The 17,791-nt window shown below is 39.9% G+C and overlaps 1 protein-coding gene across 1 annotated transcript; it reads left to right on the top strand.

Annotated features, from left to right (window-relative positions):
* The first annotated feature begins 383 nt into the window (after positions 1-383).
* LOC139158373 (cholinesterase-like) lies at positions 384-16,168 on the top strand. The gene is made up of 4 exons (XM_070735676.1): positions 384-459; positions 7,474-8,998; positions 10,519-10,673; positions 15,792-16,168. Exons 1-4 carry the CDS (start codon positions 384-386, stop codon positions 15,923-15,925), a joined length of 1,890 nt encoding a protein of 629 aa, XP_070591777.1. The 3' UTR covers positions 15,926-16,168.
* The last annotated feature ends 1,623 nt before the right edge of the window (positions 16,169-17,791 follow it).

Genomic DNA, 17,791 nt, shown 5'->3' on the forward strand with positions numbered 1-17,791 from the left:
CTCAGCAAAAACCCTTTGTTCTTTTTCCAGTTCTTCTCGTAGGTGCACAAACACAATTAAAGTGTTCCCAGATTCTCATAATGAGAGTTTAATTATAGCAACTTTAAAATCCTCACCATCTCTATTTCTCTAACTACCTCTCAGCTAACTATGCTATGGGCAACTTCAAGTACCAATTCACGACCGAGGATTGTAACTAAGGGATAAGCTGGTCTCTTATCCCACTTGGGCAAAAATTATTTACTAACTTGGAGGATGGTTTTGTAAAACGAGTTGCACAATTGTATCAGACTGCCTGTTTGAAGAACCTGAAGGAACAGTCACTTCCTCTTGCAAAGATTATAAAACTTGCTTCTACCAAAAATATTTAAAAGTTCTAAAAGATGGATGAAGATGGATATATGAGTATAGATCCAAGTAAGAGAGGCCATCCCTTGTCAGCCATTAAAGGAAAGAAAGGTAATATCTAACAGCTACTTATTTTTCTTTATATTGTCACAATGTTTTTGTAGAATAGAATAGAATAGTGACGTTTTGAGGGTAGGACTAAAAAATGTTTATATCCGGGATGCAAGAGGTCAGTAAATATTTTCACAGCCCGCTTTTTGGCTTTTTTAAAGGAAAATTAAGAAAAAGGTGAAAGTGAATCTATTCCCTATTGTTTTTGCTGTGGGGGTTACATTTGTTAAATGTCATTTCTGTTTAACAGAGAACACTTTCGGAGATTATCTACATGTCCTTTGATTTAAGTTCTTTCTGTATATCTAGCAATTATGAGTTTGGTCTAGTGGTTAAGGCACCAGACCGGGAACCACAAACAATGAATTCTAGGTCTGAGTTAGCCATAAAAACCAGCTGGGGGATTTGGGGCTGGTTACTTTCTCTCAGCCTAAGTCACCACACAGAGTTGTTATTGTTGTGGGGGAAATAGGAAGAGGAAGGAGTATTACATATGCTCGTCTCATATTGAGTTGTTTATAAAAATAATAAATGCAGGATATTAAATCAATGTATAAATTACATCCAGAAGCTAGAGAATAAAATAAGGAGGTTGGCTAGCTGGCTGGATAAACCACTGACCTTTTAAAAATGGCACTAAATCTCATTTCAAACAAAGGGACAAAATTCTGGAAAGATAAAAACCATTTTAATTTTTTTATTTTATTATTTTATTTATTATTACTGTATTATTATTTTTCAAAAGACAAACAAAAAACAAAAAACATTCAACATTTAAGGAGCTACCATTGCTCCGCTTATCGTAGAAGTCTAACTAGTATACAAAAGAAAAAAGCCTAACTATAATCAGTTCGATTCAAAAACATAACACACGTACTCTATATTCTTATTAAATTTATCTCTATATTCTCTATATTAATTAATTTTCTTGTCTATAAAATATCAAATGCTTAATCTAAAATAAAATATAAAATATAACACTTCTAAATTTATCATATTGCAAAACTACTCTATGTTTATATTGTTTTTAAACTATTCATATATGCATACAGTTTACCATCAGATTAATAAATTCAAATAATTATAAATTCTTGCTTATTTAATTTTTAAAACCATTTTTAAAATTCCACCATTTATATACTTTATCCCATATTTTATAAAATTCTATTTCAACTTGGTTGTTCAAGCGTTTTGTCATCATGTCTAATTCCACACATTCTATAATTTTTTTTAAATACTTCTACATGGGGGGAAACCATTTTTAAAGTTTACAAGTTACAGAATATCAGAGTTGACAAAGGGGAAAGCATGGCTTTGGTCCAATATAAGAAGAAGGTATGTGGTTAGGCAGACACCTCCCTAATTCACATGTGTAAAGATCATGCCACATATTTGAGAGGATTTATATGAGATCATAAGAGACAAGACTGGGCTTGTCATTGTGAAATTTCCTCAAAATCGGATTATGCCAGCAGCCCTGGGGACCAAGGGGATAGGTAAACTAGTGAGGTGCCTCCATTATTTTAATAACTCTATCTATTATTCTTTGTCTAAATTTGGTTTTCCTGCTGTTTAATCACTGTGTGGTCCCTGTTGCTTTCTATGCTTGATTGTTTTCTTCCAGACGTTTCATTACCCAAATAGGCAACATCATCAGTGCTAGAAAGAAGTGGGTTTTGCGCTCTGTTTATGCACAAATGGCTTGCCCAGTCAGTGTTGGTGGGAGTGTTATTAACTGTTATTGATAATTATTAACGTATGGTTGCCATTAATTATTCATATAATAATTAATTATTATACTCTTATTATTATACTTTATTAAAAGCTACTAAAATTATTAAACTTTTGTTAGTCCTCTACTAATGTTGTCAGAGTATTAAAATCCCCATTGAAGACATAGTTGGCTTATATAATGTTGCTCAATTTGCTCATTGCCTGCATCAGGAGGCCAACACCCTTCCTTCCCTTCTATAATTAGCTTTGTTGTTGCTAGCTTAGTCATGTAAACAGGTGGAATTGCTGTTGCTTATTTAACTTTTGTGTATTGCCTCTTTCTCTCCCCAGGGGGTAGAGCAGGGTTATAAGGCATTACTTTGGGTGTGCTTGCCACTACTTTCTCCCCCTTATTGTTATTCCTCCCTTCCTTAGGCACACACATTGTCTTCTCTAATGACTTTTTTGCCCATGATCGTATATTGGGTCTGCATTCTTTTACACCCCCACCCTCCCCCAGGAAGGGTGCTGGCCCGTGACACGGGTAATGCGCAAATTGAGCAGCATTATTTATTTATTTATTTATTTATTTATTTATTATTTAGATTTGTATGCCGCCCCTCTCTGAAGACTCGGGGCGGCTCACAACAAGATAGAACAAATCATAAATAATCCAGATAACTTTAAAATATAAGCCAACTATGTCTTCAATGGGGATTTTAATACTCTGATGACATTAGTAGAGGACTAACGACAGCTTAGTAATTTTAGTAGTTTTTAATAAATTCTATATGTTTCGGAGATCGTGATGGCTGTTGCCTCTTCATATATATATGTGTGTGTGACATTTATTTTATTTTATTTTATTTATTTTATTTTATTTATTTTATTTTATTTTATTTTATTTTTTTAAATATACTTTATTTATAAATATATTGAAACGGGAGGGGAGGGGTAAGAATGTACAGAAAAGAAGAAAAAAAAGGAAGGTGTGGGAAGGGATAATGAATCAAGGTACAAATTTGAACAATTCAGGTATGCGACACAATTATACGATATAGGGTATAAGTTAATAGGGATGATATATTTCTTAAACGTTGTAAATAAACAGTAAATAAAGAGTATCAAAAATTTTGTTGTAGTATAATAATAAATGTTACATCTCCTATTAATATATATTAACTAATAGTAACTTAATGAAAATATTTTCTAAAATTGAAAAATAAAAAGAGGGGGAAAGGAAAAGGGTAAGTAAAAGAAAGAAAGGAGTGAGAAGAAAAAAGAAAAAAAATCTGATTTATTTATTTATTCATTCATTCATTCATTCATTCATTCATTCATTTATTTATTTATTTATTTATTTATTGGATTTGTATGCCACCCCTCTCCGCAGACTCAGGGCAGCTAATAACAACAATAAAACAGTATACAGTATAACAAATCCAATACTAAAAACAGTTAAAAGCCCAATTATTTAAAAAAAAAACCAATCATACATACAGACATACCATGCATAAAATTGTAAAGGCTTAGGGGGGAAGTATATCTCAGTTCCCCCATGCCTGGCGGCAGAGGTGGGTTTTAAGCAACTTTCGAAAGGCAAGGAGGGTGGGGGCAATTCTAATCTCTGGGGGGAGTTGGTTCCAGAGGGCCGGGGCCGCCACAGAGAAGGCTCTTCCCCTGGATCCCGCCAAGCGACATTGTTTGGTTGACGGGACCCAGAGAAGACCGACTCTGTGGGACCTGTTTTTGCTGAATTTAAAATTAAGGGAGACTAGGATAGATCTATTGCAGCTTTGTTCTGGCCTCATCAGCTAGCCATACCCTCTCACTGGGATTTAAACTTGCAGCCTTTGCCCTGTAAGACAGAGAATTAACCTCTAGGCTACAGGATCTGACCCCTTCAACTTTGTACCAGGGAAGGGTTATATGTATTTTCTGCCGGATCACCCTGGTATATTCATATACTTTATATACCAGGTATATTGATATATAAGGATATACAGGATGATATATAAGGATATACATATAAGGATATGTATATATCCTTCGCCACTGATTCACTTTGCGACATTTTACGCATGCATCCCCTTATGCAATTTGGTCTCCATGAATGCTCAGAAGCAGGAATTAGCCCGAAACACAGCTGAGGAACTGATCAGCTGTGAATCGGGTGAAGACATAAAGGTCAATATTAACCAGAGGGCACACAGGAGGGCCCTTTTTCAAGCAGCGGAAGAGGAGAAGCCATCCAAACAGGGAAAAATTCCCCCAAAAATTCACAACAAAGATGGTGGCGCCCACAATCCAGCATTAACCGAATTGGATCCATGATGTCACCAGCAGGTCACTACCAGTTCAGTTGATCTGGTCCAAATGAGGAGGAACCCATCTTTGATACAAATACACAGAGAGACATACAGACAGACATGACAGACATACACACCCAACCTCTAGATTTTGCAGAATGGACATGATTTTTAGATAATATATGCAAATGATAATGTATATACCAATTACATAAATTATGTGACTTCATAACATGCAATGAAAGCTTCAAACAAAAAAGAAAGGGATCCTCCAATCCTGAATTGATATCACAAAAATTATCAGAAACTGAGAAAAAAATGGCCTATTTGGGAAAAGGAGGATATTGCTGCTTGTTGGTGACATCTATTGGAGGGGTTTTGCCATTTAAAGTGTGAATGGATCACAAAAACCTAGAAGCCCTTCAAATCCCATGCTGTTTATCACCAAAACAGGTGCAATGGGCCCTCTACTTCAGAAGATTTAATTTTACCCTGAAGTATATACCAGCAGGCAGAAATTTCCTAGCTGATTTTATTTATTTATATATTTATATATTTATATATTTATATATTTATATATTTATATATTTATATATTTATATATTTATATATTTATATATTCATATATTCATATATTCATATATTTATTTATTTATTTATTTATTTATTTATATATTTATATTTATTTGTTTGTTTGTTCGTTCGTTCATTTATTTATTTATTTATTTATTGGATTTGTATGCCGCCCCTCTCCATAGACTCGGGGCGGCTAACAACAGTAATAAAAAACAGCATGTAAATCCAATACTAAAACAACTAAAAATCCCTTATTGTAAAACCAAACATACGTACAAACAAACATACCATGCATAAATTGTAAAGGCCTAGGGGGAAAGAATATCTCAGTTCCCCCATGCCTGATGGCAGAGGTGGGTTTTAAGGAGCTTACGAAAGGCGAGGAGGGTGGGGGCAATTCTAATCTCCAGGGCGAGTTGGTTCCAGAGGGACGGGGCCGCCACAGAGAAGGCTCTTCCCCTGGGCCCTGCCAAACGACATTGTTTAGTTGAAGGGACCCAGAGAAGGCCCACTCTGTGGGACCTAACTGGTCGCTGGGATTCATGCAGCAGAAGGCAGTCCCTGAGATAATCTGGTCCGGTGCCATGAAGGGCTTTGTAGGTCATAACCAACACTTTGAATTGTGACCGGAAACTGATCAGCAACCAATGCATGATTGCTCTCGCAGCTGCATTCTGCACGATCTGAAAGTCCAGTATGAAAGTACTAGGAAGGAGATAATACAAGCCATTATCCCTCAACAGCTAGCAACTCCAGGGGTTCCTCCAGTGGGTAACACGCACAAATCACCTAATGATGTAGTTCAGGGCAGTTCAGATTGCTCTGTTACAAGATAATTTCTACCAGAAGAATTGTGCTTTGTTCACACATCCAGGCGGATTTGTTTGGAAGGGTACCGAATTGTATATACCTCAGTCAGTACAATTCGAGATTTTACACTGATGTCATGATGTTCGTTCAGCTGCCCATTTTGGTTTTGTAAAAATGTTGCACCTAGTTAACTGCCAATTCTGGTAGCCTTCAATGAAAAAAGATATCAAAAATTATATAGGGAGCTGTACTGTTTGTACTACCACAAAGGTCCAACCTGGCAAGCCTGTTGGCTTATTAAAACAGGTAGCTAACTCCACACAACCGTGGGAGCAGGTCACGATGGACTTCATTATGGGGTTACCAGACAGTAAGGGTCATAATGTAATTGTTGTGGTTCGCTCTGGCCCAGCTCCTGCCCCAAGGACTGTGGATGTGGGGGAGACATCCACATGCTGCAGGCCTGTTTTGCCCCCGGTGGAATCTGCTGATGAAGTCTCCTCTGACCAAGAAGACATGAGTGACAGGGAGGAGGAGAGTGTGGCAGACAGCTCAGAAGAAGATCAATTATCTAGCTCCTCCTTGGATTCGGAACAAGAGTTAATGATACAGCCACGCATGCGGAGAGCAATGCATAGGCAACAACAACTGAGAGATTATTATCAAAGAAAATGAGGCCACCTGTGGTTGGGTGGGGCTGTGGTAATTAGTGAGGCTGCTATAAATAGCAGCCTGTGGGTTTGGCCATTGTGGAGGATTATGTGATCGTTGTGTTTCATGACTGCTTTACTGACTTTGACTTTTTGTGTGCTGATTTTTCCATGCTTTGAAACTAAACCACAGCAAAGTGTGTTTCACTTTGTGAAAGGAGGACTTTGAATTGCCTCACAGCTGCAAGCTAAGTATCACAGGACTGATAAGGGACTTGTATAAATTACCAGTTTGTTTGGAGACGAGTGCTCTTTGCTATACCAAAAGAGGCCTTAGTTTAAGTGAATTTTCATTATAAAGAACATTGTTTTGAATTTTCAATCGTGTGTGTGTCTGAAATTTGTACCTGTGAATTTTTGGGAGGATTCTACCAGAGTGCCCGACAGAACATGTAATATGGACTGTCATAGATCTATTCTTGAAGCAGACTCATTTGGTAGCCTGTTCCAGACTCACTACTGCCAGAAAGTTAGCTAAATTATTAATAATCCATATACTGTATACCAACTTCATGGTGTACTGAAAAAGGTTATAAAGGTAATCAATTTATTGGTGAGACTTTTTAACCAGAGTTGGATCCACCCAGGAGTTATTTTCAGCTTTTCACCCTGGAACTAATGGGTCTGTAGAATGAACAAATGCCATCATTGAAAGATATCTGCATTGTTATATAAGACATAGACAAGATGATTGGGCTGACCTACTCTGAGGTTGCCTATAATAATGCCATACATAGTAGTACAGGGTTTAATCCTTTCTAGGTAGCTACAGGTAGGGAGTTCATCCTCATACCTGGATGTCCCTGGGTGGATCCTATAGAGGTAGAGTCCAGAAATGGGTTGAGCAAACCCAGAGCAGGCTGGCCTAACGTCATATTGGTTGTAACTTTTTCTAGATCCACCGACTCGTCCTACTGCTGCAATGCCTTGTCTGCTATGCCCATCTCTCTTTTGCTGCCTCTTCCTCCTCCTCTTCCCATTAGCCTCCGGTTCTGCTTTCAATGGGGACATGGTGATTGTAGAGGCTATAACCAGCAGTGGCCGTATTAAAGGCAAACAGATCCTATCTGACTATGGATATGTGACAGCCTTTCTAGGCGTTCCTTATGCTGAGCCTCCCCTGGGGAACTTGCGTTTCCAGAAACCTCGCCCACATCAGCCATGGAATCAAACATTGGAAGCCACCAGCTTTGGGAATTCCTGTCCTCAATTTATTTCCCGGGATGCCCCTGAAGCAGAGATATGGTCTCCTAAAACACCACTGTCAGAAGATTGCCTTTCCCTCAACATCTGGGTGCCATACCCACAACCTTCTTCACAAGTGCCAATTTTGGTCTGGATACATGGAGGGAGTTATGCATTCGGCACGTCTTCTGTGGACATCTTCAATGGAACACATTTGGCTGCCATTGAGAATGTCATTGTGGTCACCATCAATTATCGCTTGGGAGCCCTAGGCTTTCTTTACTTGCCACCAGATGCTCCAGGGAACCTAGGCTTATGGGACCAGCAACTGGCCCTGAAGTGGATAAAAGAGAATGCAATTGTCTTTCGGGGAGATCCTTCTCGGGTGACCGTTTTGGGCCACAGTGCTGGAGGATCTTGTGCAAATCTCCACCTACTCTCACCAAAAAGCCAGGACCTTTTTGCCCAAATGGTGATCCAGAGTGGAACAGCCAATGCTTATTGGGCTTTGAGGACTCTTGAGGAAGCCAAACAAAAATCATTGGAATTTGTTCATCTGCTAGGTTGCTCCGAGGACAATATCAGTATTGTGCATTGTCTGCAAACAAAAAATGTTTCTGAACTTATACGGCATGAAATAGCTATGTCCTTCAAAGGCGTCCTTGCAGATTTTCCCTTCAGGCCAATCATAGATGGGGACTTTTTGCTTGGTGATCCAGAAAAGCTCATGAAGGAGGGGCAAATTCCATTCAAACCAGTCCTCATAGGTATAACCTCTGATGAAGCAGCCACATTCGTTCCCTATATTTTCCCTAACATCACCGACAATCTCATCAATCAAGAGCAGCTTCTAAAAGGGATACAGCTGTTGGTGCCCAACGCAACTGAAGATTTTATTCGGACGATTGCATTGAGATACAGTGAAGGACAACACGGTCCAGCACAATACCGCTCTGCTATGTCCCACTTCTATACAGATCGGATCTATGCATGCCCATCGAAGGAAGCTGCAGGAAATATCAGGAAAACTGGGAGTCCTGTATATTTCTATTTATTCGCAGATCGCCCTTCATGGTCAATTTGGCCTCAATGGATTAGGGCATCTCACGGTTCTGATGTTCCTTTTGTTTTTGGAACCCTTGGGTCAGTGAGGCCTGTCAATCAAACATACACAGAGGCTGAAGCCAGACTGAGCCGTAAGATGATGAACTATTGGGCAGACTTTGCCAGGACTGGGTAAGCGTTTCACTTTATTTCTATAGATTGTTATTTTAAATGGAAAGACCCCCCCACATTGAACAAATGTACTTTATATCTAAAGTAATGCAGCCTTAAAGTAATGCACACTATTCCTTTGTGTATGTTTACAGGTTGTGTTAAGTAGTTCATTATTTCCGACCACAGTTGAGATTATTGAGACAGCCCTGAAAATTTTAAGGATTATTAACAATGTCACTTATAGATAATTGTTCTTTTATGAGTTCAGTGGTATCACACATATTCCAGGGTATCTTATTTCGCCAAGTGGAATAAAGAAGGCAAAAGGGAGATAGGAAACAGAGCATTACTCTGCCCTTAAGAAAATGATCAAAGGCCTACAAGGGAGTAAGTAGTGAAGGGGAAACTTGCAAGGGTTTGTGGAGAGGGGCGGCATACAAATCCAATAAATAAAATAATTAAATAAAATAAAGATGGAGGGTGCCCAGGGTGTGAGGATTGGGACTGACCGATCCAAGATTCTATGAAGAGATGACCTAGGTTTGGATTAGCAAGGAAGAGACCCAAGAGATTTCGCCAAGCCAAACTCCATCCCTCCCTCAAAGTCTCCTTTGGGAATTCCTCTGGGTTGTAGTTTCCCAAGTGAAAACCAGTCTCTTTGGAAAAGAGCTACATCAGAATAACAGAGTTGGAAGGGGCCTTGGGGGTCTGCTAGATCAATCTCCTGCTCAATCAGGAGACCCTATTCTATTCTGGAGAAGAGGCTGTCCAATATCTTCTTAAAAACCTCCAGCGATGAAGCACTCACAGTTTCTGAAAGAAAGCTGTTCCACTGATCAATTGTTCTCACTGTCAGGAAAATTCTCCTTATTTCTAAGTTGATTCTTTATTTTATTTATTTATTTTGTCCAATACACAATGAGGGTTTTAGTGGGTATATATCTATATACACATAGTAAAATACATGATGAAGGTTATAGAGGAGATACTCATAGTAAAATATATCTAAGAGAATAATAGAAAAGAAGGTATAGTAATAGAACATATCAATGAAAGAATAGAAGAAGAGATATAGGAATAGAAGAAAGGTATAGTAGATATAGGAGAGCAATAGGACAGGGGACGGAAGGTACTCTAGTGCACTTGTACTCGCCCCTTACTGACCTCTTAGGAATCTGGATAGGTCAACCGTAGATAATCTAAGGGTAAAATGTTGGGGGTTTGGGGATGACACTATGGAGTCTGGTAATGAGTTCCACGCTTCGACAACTCGGTTACTGAAGTCATATTTTTTATAGTCAAGTTTGGAGAGGTTAATATTAAGTTTAAATCTGTTGTGTGCTCTTGTGTTGTTGTGGTTGAAGCTGAAGTAGTCGCCGACAGGCAGGACATTGCAGCATATGATCTTGTGGGCAATACTTACATCTTGTTTAAGGCGTCTTAGTTCTAGACTTTCTAGGCCCAGGATTGAAAGTCTAGTTTCATAGGGTATTCTCTCCTTGATTAGTTTACATCAATGTCCTTTTCTTTCTCCATAGGAATCCCACTGGGTCAGCAGCCACCAAGGATGAGTGGCCACTCTATAATGCCACAGAGCAGAATGTCTTCCTTCTTAATACTGAGTCATTCCAGGAAAGAGTGATAGAGCACTGTGGTTTTTTAAAGAGCCTTTTTTCAAAGGCTGAAAAGACACGTAAGTTCAGCTATTAATTCTGCCTTTGGAAAAGAGTCATCGTTGATGAAAAATATATTTTTAAAATTTATATATTAAATATAGTGATCTCCCATCTCACTCATAGAGCAATCTCTAAAAATTGATTTTATTGCCAGTGTTTGCTGAAATAGAGCAGATGGACAAAAAATTTCAAATCCAGTCTAAACATCTGGCTGGCCATGTGACGAACAATAACAAGCTGAACTGTTACTGGGTTAATTATCTTAACTCTTGGGAAAGGACCCAAGAATCTTGGCCTCAGTTTCTTGTTAGCCATTATCAATTTAACACATTTGGTGGACAAGAAAAATTTATCCTCCACTTGTACGGCCAAAGCCCTTGTATTTGGGATCTTTACCCTGCCACACTTTATACCATTCTACTATGGATTTTCTACTGTGGGAAAATGGAAGAGGGGATTGAATGAGGTTGTTAGTATGAAGCCATAGCCAATTCTCTCTAGGAAGCCAAGGTGATCCTTTGCCTCTGCACTCCACAGAAGGAGATGGGTGGACTCTGCCAGCATGGCAATTGGAGACAGACGATGTGATGAATGTGTGGGTGTGGGCGCAAAGACTTGAACTTTCAACTGGGTGGTGAAACCAGAAGACTTCAGATTCGGATATTGAGGAATATTTTGACTTGGATTCTGATTTAATTTTGAATGCTATTTGGAACCCTCACGTTAACCTGAATCTCTCTTAAAAACCAATCCATCTACCCTGAATTCTTGGGTTAATGTTCGGGGTCCTGAGTCCCAGCATCAACCTGGCACTGGACACTGTAAAGACTCAGCAAAGGTGGAGGAGGAGAATTAAGCCACAGGGAATCCAGTAGATGATGAATTACCTAGATGTCGAGACCATCTACTTGCCTTTTTGTGCATGGACTTCCGTGGGATCAATGCCATTTGCATACAAAACACAAACACCTCCCCCTGATGAAAGACTTACTGAACCACTTAGGCAAAGTCAAGGTGTTCACCAAACTGAATTTAAGAGAATATGCATTAGGGACAAGGATGAGTGGAAGACCATGTTCAACTACCCTTTGGGGAGCTTCCAGTTCAGAGTCATGCCATTTGGACTCCAAAGGCCCCCTGCAGTCTTACATAAATGGAGATGAAGCAATACATAAATGAGGTGCTCCATCTCCATTTGTACAAGGGAGTGCTCATTTATTTGGATGACATTCTCATCTTCAGTGAGAGCCTGGAAGAACACATAAAGCTGGTGCAGCAAGTCCTAGAAAAAATGGCTGCCAAACTATATCAAAGCTTTTTAAGTGTGAATTCCACAAAACCTCACTAGACTTCCTGGGGCATCTCATTTCTATCGAAGGGATAGAGATGGACCCAGTGAAAGTGGTGCTAGATTGGCAATCCCCTCACAGCCACAACAACTACAGAGTTTCTTAGGCTTTGTGAATGCCTATCAGCAATTCACCCCAGCTTTTGCAGAGGTGGCACTGCCACTGACTGAACTGCTAAAGTCAGGGTCATCGCCAACTAAACCAAAGCCAAGCCAGCCTATTGGGTGGAAGATGGAGTGTCAAAAAGCCTTTGAAAGACTAAAACAGCTCTTCGGCCAAGAGCACATTCTGCAGCATCCCGACCCAGAACAACAATTCATCATTCAATCTGATGCCAGTAATGTAGCTGTAGCGGCTGTACACTTTTTCAAAATGTAATCACACAGTAAGAGTTGGCCCTCTTTCTTTTTCTGCAATAGCAGCGGCAGTGCTATTGCAGAAAAAGAGGGCCAACTCTTACTGTGTGACTACATTTTGAAAAAGTTCATGAGCACTGAAAGGAGATGGGCCATTTGGGAGAAAGAAATCTATGCAGTTCATTGGAAATTGCTTACCTGGAGGCTGTTTGTTTGTTTGTTTGTTTGTCTGTCTGTTTGTCTGTCTGTTTATTAGATTTCTATGCTACCCTTCTCGAGGTGACTCAGGGCAGTGTACAACAATTTATTTATTTATTTATTGGATTTGTATGCCGCTCCTCTCCGGAGACTCGGGGCGGCTAACAGCGACAATAAAACAGTGTACAATAGTAATTTGATATTAGAAATGATTAAAAACCCATTAATATAAAAACCAAACATACATACATACATACCATGCATAGAATTGTAAAGGCCTAGGGGGAAAGAAGATCTCAATTCCCCCATGCCTGGCGGCAGAGGTGGGTTTTAAGTTGTTTATGAAAGGCAAGGAGGGTGGGGGCAGTTCTAATCTCTGGGGGGAGTTGGTTCCAGAGGGCCGGGGCCGCTACAGAGAAGGCTCTTCCCCTGGGTCCCGCCAGGTGACATTGCTTAGTTGACGGGACCCGGAGAAGATCCACTCGGTGGGACCTAACTGGTCACTGGGATTCGTGCGGCAGAAGGCGGTCCCGGAGATAATCTGGTCCGATGCCATGAAGGGCTTTATAGGTCATAACCAACACTTTGAATTGTGACCGGAAACTGATTGGCAACTAATGCAGACTGCGGAGTGTTGGTGTAACATGGGCATATTTGGGAAAGCCCATGATTGCTCTCGCAGCTGCATTCTGGAAGTGAGCAAAGTACCATTCAAAATATGGACAGATCATAAAACCTCAAACCCCTGAATGCCTCAAGAAGCTGTCACCAAAAAACCTCCTCTGGACACAATTTATTTATTTATTTATTTATTTATTTATTGTTTGTTTGTTTGTTTGTTTGTTTGTTTGTTTGTTTATTTATTTATTTATTTATTTATTTATTTATTTATTTATTTATTTATTTATTTATTTGACTTCAATGCAGTCTTTCTTGAAGTGACTCATTAGTAAACAACCCAACCAAAGAATCCCCAAGACCTCCCCCATCAACAGCAATATTTCGGAAGGTTCAACTTCGAGCTGAAACACATCCCGGCTGAGAAAAATTTACTGGCAGACCCTTTATCCAGAAAGCCAAAGTACGACAGCCAAAAGGAACAGGAGGTGCATGCTATCATCCCCCCTAACCAAGAAATGGCAGCACAAGTCATCACCTGAGGCCAAGCCAGACGACCAGACACCCCTAGCCAAGACAAACTAACAAACTAACTAAAAGCAGCTTTACCAAACAACCTCTGGCTCAATGACAATAAAGAACAATAAAGCTAGAGGTATAACAAGCAGGAAGAGGGAGATTGTGATCCCCTTATATAGAGTGCTGGTGAGACCCCATTTGGAATATTGTGTTCAGTTCTGGAGACCTCACCTACAAAAAGATATTGACAAAATTGAACGGGCTACAAGACGGGCTACAAGAATGGTGGAAGGTCTTAAGCATAAAACTTATCAGGAAAGACTTAATGAACTCACTGTATAGTCTGGAGGACAGAAGGAAAAGGGGGGACATGATCGAAACATTTAAATATGTCAAAGGGTTAAATAAGGTTCAGGAGGGAAGTGTTTTTAATAGGAAAGTGAACACAAGAACAAGGGGACACAATCTGAAATTAGTTGGGGGAAAGATCAAAAGCAACGTGAGAAAATATTATTTTACTGAAAGAGTAGTAGATCCTTGGAACAAACTTCAAGCAGACGTGGTTGGTAAATCCACAGTAACTGAATTTAAACATGCCTGGGATAAACATATATCCATCGTAAGATAAAATACAGGAAATAGTATAAGGGCAGACTAGATGGACCATGAAGTCTTTTTCTGCCGTCAGTCTTCTATGTTTCTAAGAAATCTTAACCACGAGAGAAGGGTTGGCATGGAAAGGATCCAAACCTGTCAATTTGAGATTGCAACAAAGCAACGATTCAGCTCAGCTTTTCATCTGAGTACAAATGGGGCAGTTGAACATGCGAACATAATGGTCGAATAATACATCCATTGTTATGTAGATTACCAGCAAGATAATTGACAAGAATTTCTACCATTTGCTGAAGTAGCATATGATAATGCTGTTCATAGACCTACTGGATTAACTCCTTTTCAGATCAACAGTGGAGTGGAATTTTTCCCCATGCCTGAACTACCCCAAGAAGCCCCAATCTCCATGGCCCCCATGGAATGGATGGAGATGGTTTAAAAGGGATGGGAAAACACCCAAAAAGTGCTAGCTGAAGCAGCGGAGGCTTACAAGAAGCAAGCTAACAAACACTGATTGCTCCAGCCCCACTTCCGAGTGAGGGATAAAGTTTTTTTGTCCACCAATATATTAAATTGAGAGTGCCCAGCAATAAATGAGGGTCAACGTTCTGGGTTCTTTCCCAGTAGTTAAGATAATCAACCCAGTAACAGTTCAGCTTGATTTGCCTAGAATATTGGGAAAGATTCACCCTATTTTCCATTGCAGCTTATTAAAGCCTCTGATTGGGTCTAGCATACTGCCACAAACCCCACCAACGTCTCCTTCAGTAGTACTCTTTGTCTGAAACTCGGAAGTACTCTTTGTCTGAAACTACTTGGGTTAGGAGTTGGGATGTTAATTTTGTTTATTTGTTTGTTTGTTTGTTTATTTATTTATTTATTTATTCATCCATCCATCCATCCATCCATTCATTCATTCATTTATTTATTTATTTAGTATGCCGCCCCTCTCCGCAGACTCGGGGCGGCACACAACAATGGCAGAGAACAATGTAAAATACAAATCTAATATTTAAAAAACTAAAAACCCATAATTTAAAAAAACATACACACAACATACCATACATAAACTGTATAGGCCTGGGGAAGATGTCTCAATTCCCCCATGCCTGACGACAGAGGTGGGTCTTAAGGAGTTTACGAAAGGCAAGGAGGGTGAGGGCAATCCTAATCTCTGGAGGGAGCTGGTTCCAGAGGGTGGAGGCAGCCACAAAGAAGGCTCTTCCCCTGGGTCCCGCCAGACGACATTGTTTAGTCGATGGGACCTGGAGAAGGCCAACTCTGTGGGACCTAACTGGTCACTGGGATTCGTGCGGCAGAAGGCGGTCCCGGAGATATTCTGGTCTAATATTAAAGCTGACAGATTGGTAAAGCAAATTTGTGATAAATATCCAGATAAGCTAAAAGATCACCCTGTGGGGGAGGGGTGGTTAATGATGCTGTGTTAACCCCCTAAGTTATTTTCTCTATTTTTCTTTAGGATATGGTCTTTTCCTGAGGGGAGGCCGCCTGTCAGGACGAAGCCATTTTATTTGGGATCTTTGGCCTGCCACACTTTATACTATTCTATTATTCATTTTCTACTGTGGAATCTTGGAGGGGGGAATTGTATGAGGTTGTTAGTATGTAGCCATAATACATTCTTTCTAGGAAGCCAAGGTCATCCTTTGTCTTTGCACCTGCACAGAAGCAGATGGGTGGACTCTGCCAGCATAGCAATTGGATATTGGACAACATGATGGATTTGTGGGTGTGGGGGCAAGGACTTGAACGTTCAACTGGGTGGTAAAACCCATAGGACCTCAGATTGTACCAACATGGCTCTGTCAATAAATTGGGGCTTTGAGAATACTTTGAGTTGGACTCTGATTTAATTTTGCTATTTGGAACCCTGACAGTTTTGGTATATGTTTAATAAATATATATTATGCATAATATATTATATTATGGAATCTTCAAAATCCTTTTTCTAGATTCAGATTCTTTAGTGATATGATGTACACATTTCATTTTTTTCCTTTTATTCTGCAGACAAGTCCAAAGATGATTCTGTTTCATCTGACTAGAACGGGTGTTGGCAACCCACAGATCCGGAGCTGTTGCAGTCTTTTCACCCCCTCTGCTGTGGCTCCCTGTCATGGCAGAGGGATGAAAGAGCTGCTGGGATGAATGGGTAGAGCTTTAGCACGGGAGCAAAGCATCCCTGCACTTGCTTTTGCATGGGAAAGGAGTCCACCTTTATTATGGTACATTTGCTGTTGTTGTCAGCAAAGAGGATTGGGGGGGAACGGTGGAGTCATATCCTGCAGGGTGGGGGTCATCCCTCAAGTCTGGCTATCCTCCTCCCTTATCGGTGAAATCAAGAGAAAGAAGAGGGCGGCGTGTGGAAGTAATCCCCTCCCCCAGCCGAATGCCAAGCATGAAAACCCAGCGGGGGTGGGGCAGGTAGACCAGCAGAATTGCCCCTTTTGGCAAGTCAGATAGTGGAGAGGCCTGGCCCAGCTCTCACAGCAAAACAATATTCACCACCTCCAGATGCGAACTGCCACCTTTGTAATAGAATAGAATGCAATGGAATGGAATAGAATAGAATAGCTTTATTGGCCAAGTGTGATTGGACACACAAGCAATTTGTCTTCGGTACATAAGCTCTCAGTGTAAATAAAAGATATAAGTGATAAATCATGATCATAGTCATCGTAAAAATACATTCACTGTAAATCATAAGACACCACACTTATAGATACTAAATAATTTTTTTCTGTAGTATCCACCAAGTTAGATGGCAGGAACAAAAGTCACTTTAAAAATTTTTCAATTAGCAACATAACATTTGGGCTCAGTTGTGATCATAAGTTGAGAGCTACCTGTATTGCATAATATGCAAATGTTCATAGTAATGAAAAATTGCAGGAAACTCTGAAAAGTTTCTGAAATTAAAAATGCAAGATTGAATGTCATTTTGGAGGCTCATTTGATTAGGGCAATGGGGCATTGATCCACCTGATTTTCTGGATGCTTTAAAATGTTTATTAGTGTGTTTTTATGTTCATATGTATCTAAAGATGTATGGACTTCAAGTCCCAGGATTCTCCAGCCTGGTTCATCCATATATTTTAGAGCTGCACTAAGAGCTACAGAACTACAGAAAAGACACGAACCTCCCTTCACTTTGGCTTCACAGGAGGAGAAATCACACAGCTGGTTTAGACAATTCAACAGCTAGCTTCTTCACCCTTATAAACCCCCACCAATTATTTCTAGGAAGCAGGAGGACTTGACAGTGCTGGCTTGATGTGGCCAGCAGGGGGTGGCATAGACCCATTTTGCTATTAACACATCTGCACATTCGGTTCTTTCTTTCTAATCGTAATCATGTACAGGTCCAGATTCTAGTTCATATTCAGGGACAATATGAATGTTCTTAAAAGTAAAGATTTGTTGGAAAAATAACAAATTGAAAAATCAATACTTCTGATG

The sequence above is a fragment of the Erythrolamprus reginae genome, chromosome 2 (assembly GCF_031021105.1).
Source record: "Erythrolamprus reginae isolate rEryReg1 chromosome 2, rEryReg1.hap1, whole genome shotgun sequence".
NCBI classification, from domain to species: Eukaryota; Metazoa; Chordata; class Lepidosauria; order Squamata; family Dipsadidae; genus Erythrolamprus; species Erythrolamprus reginae.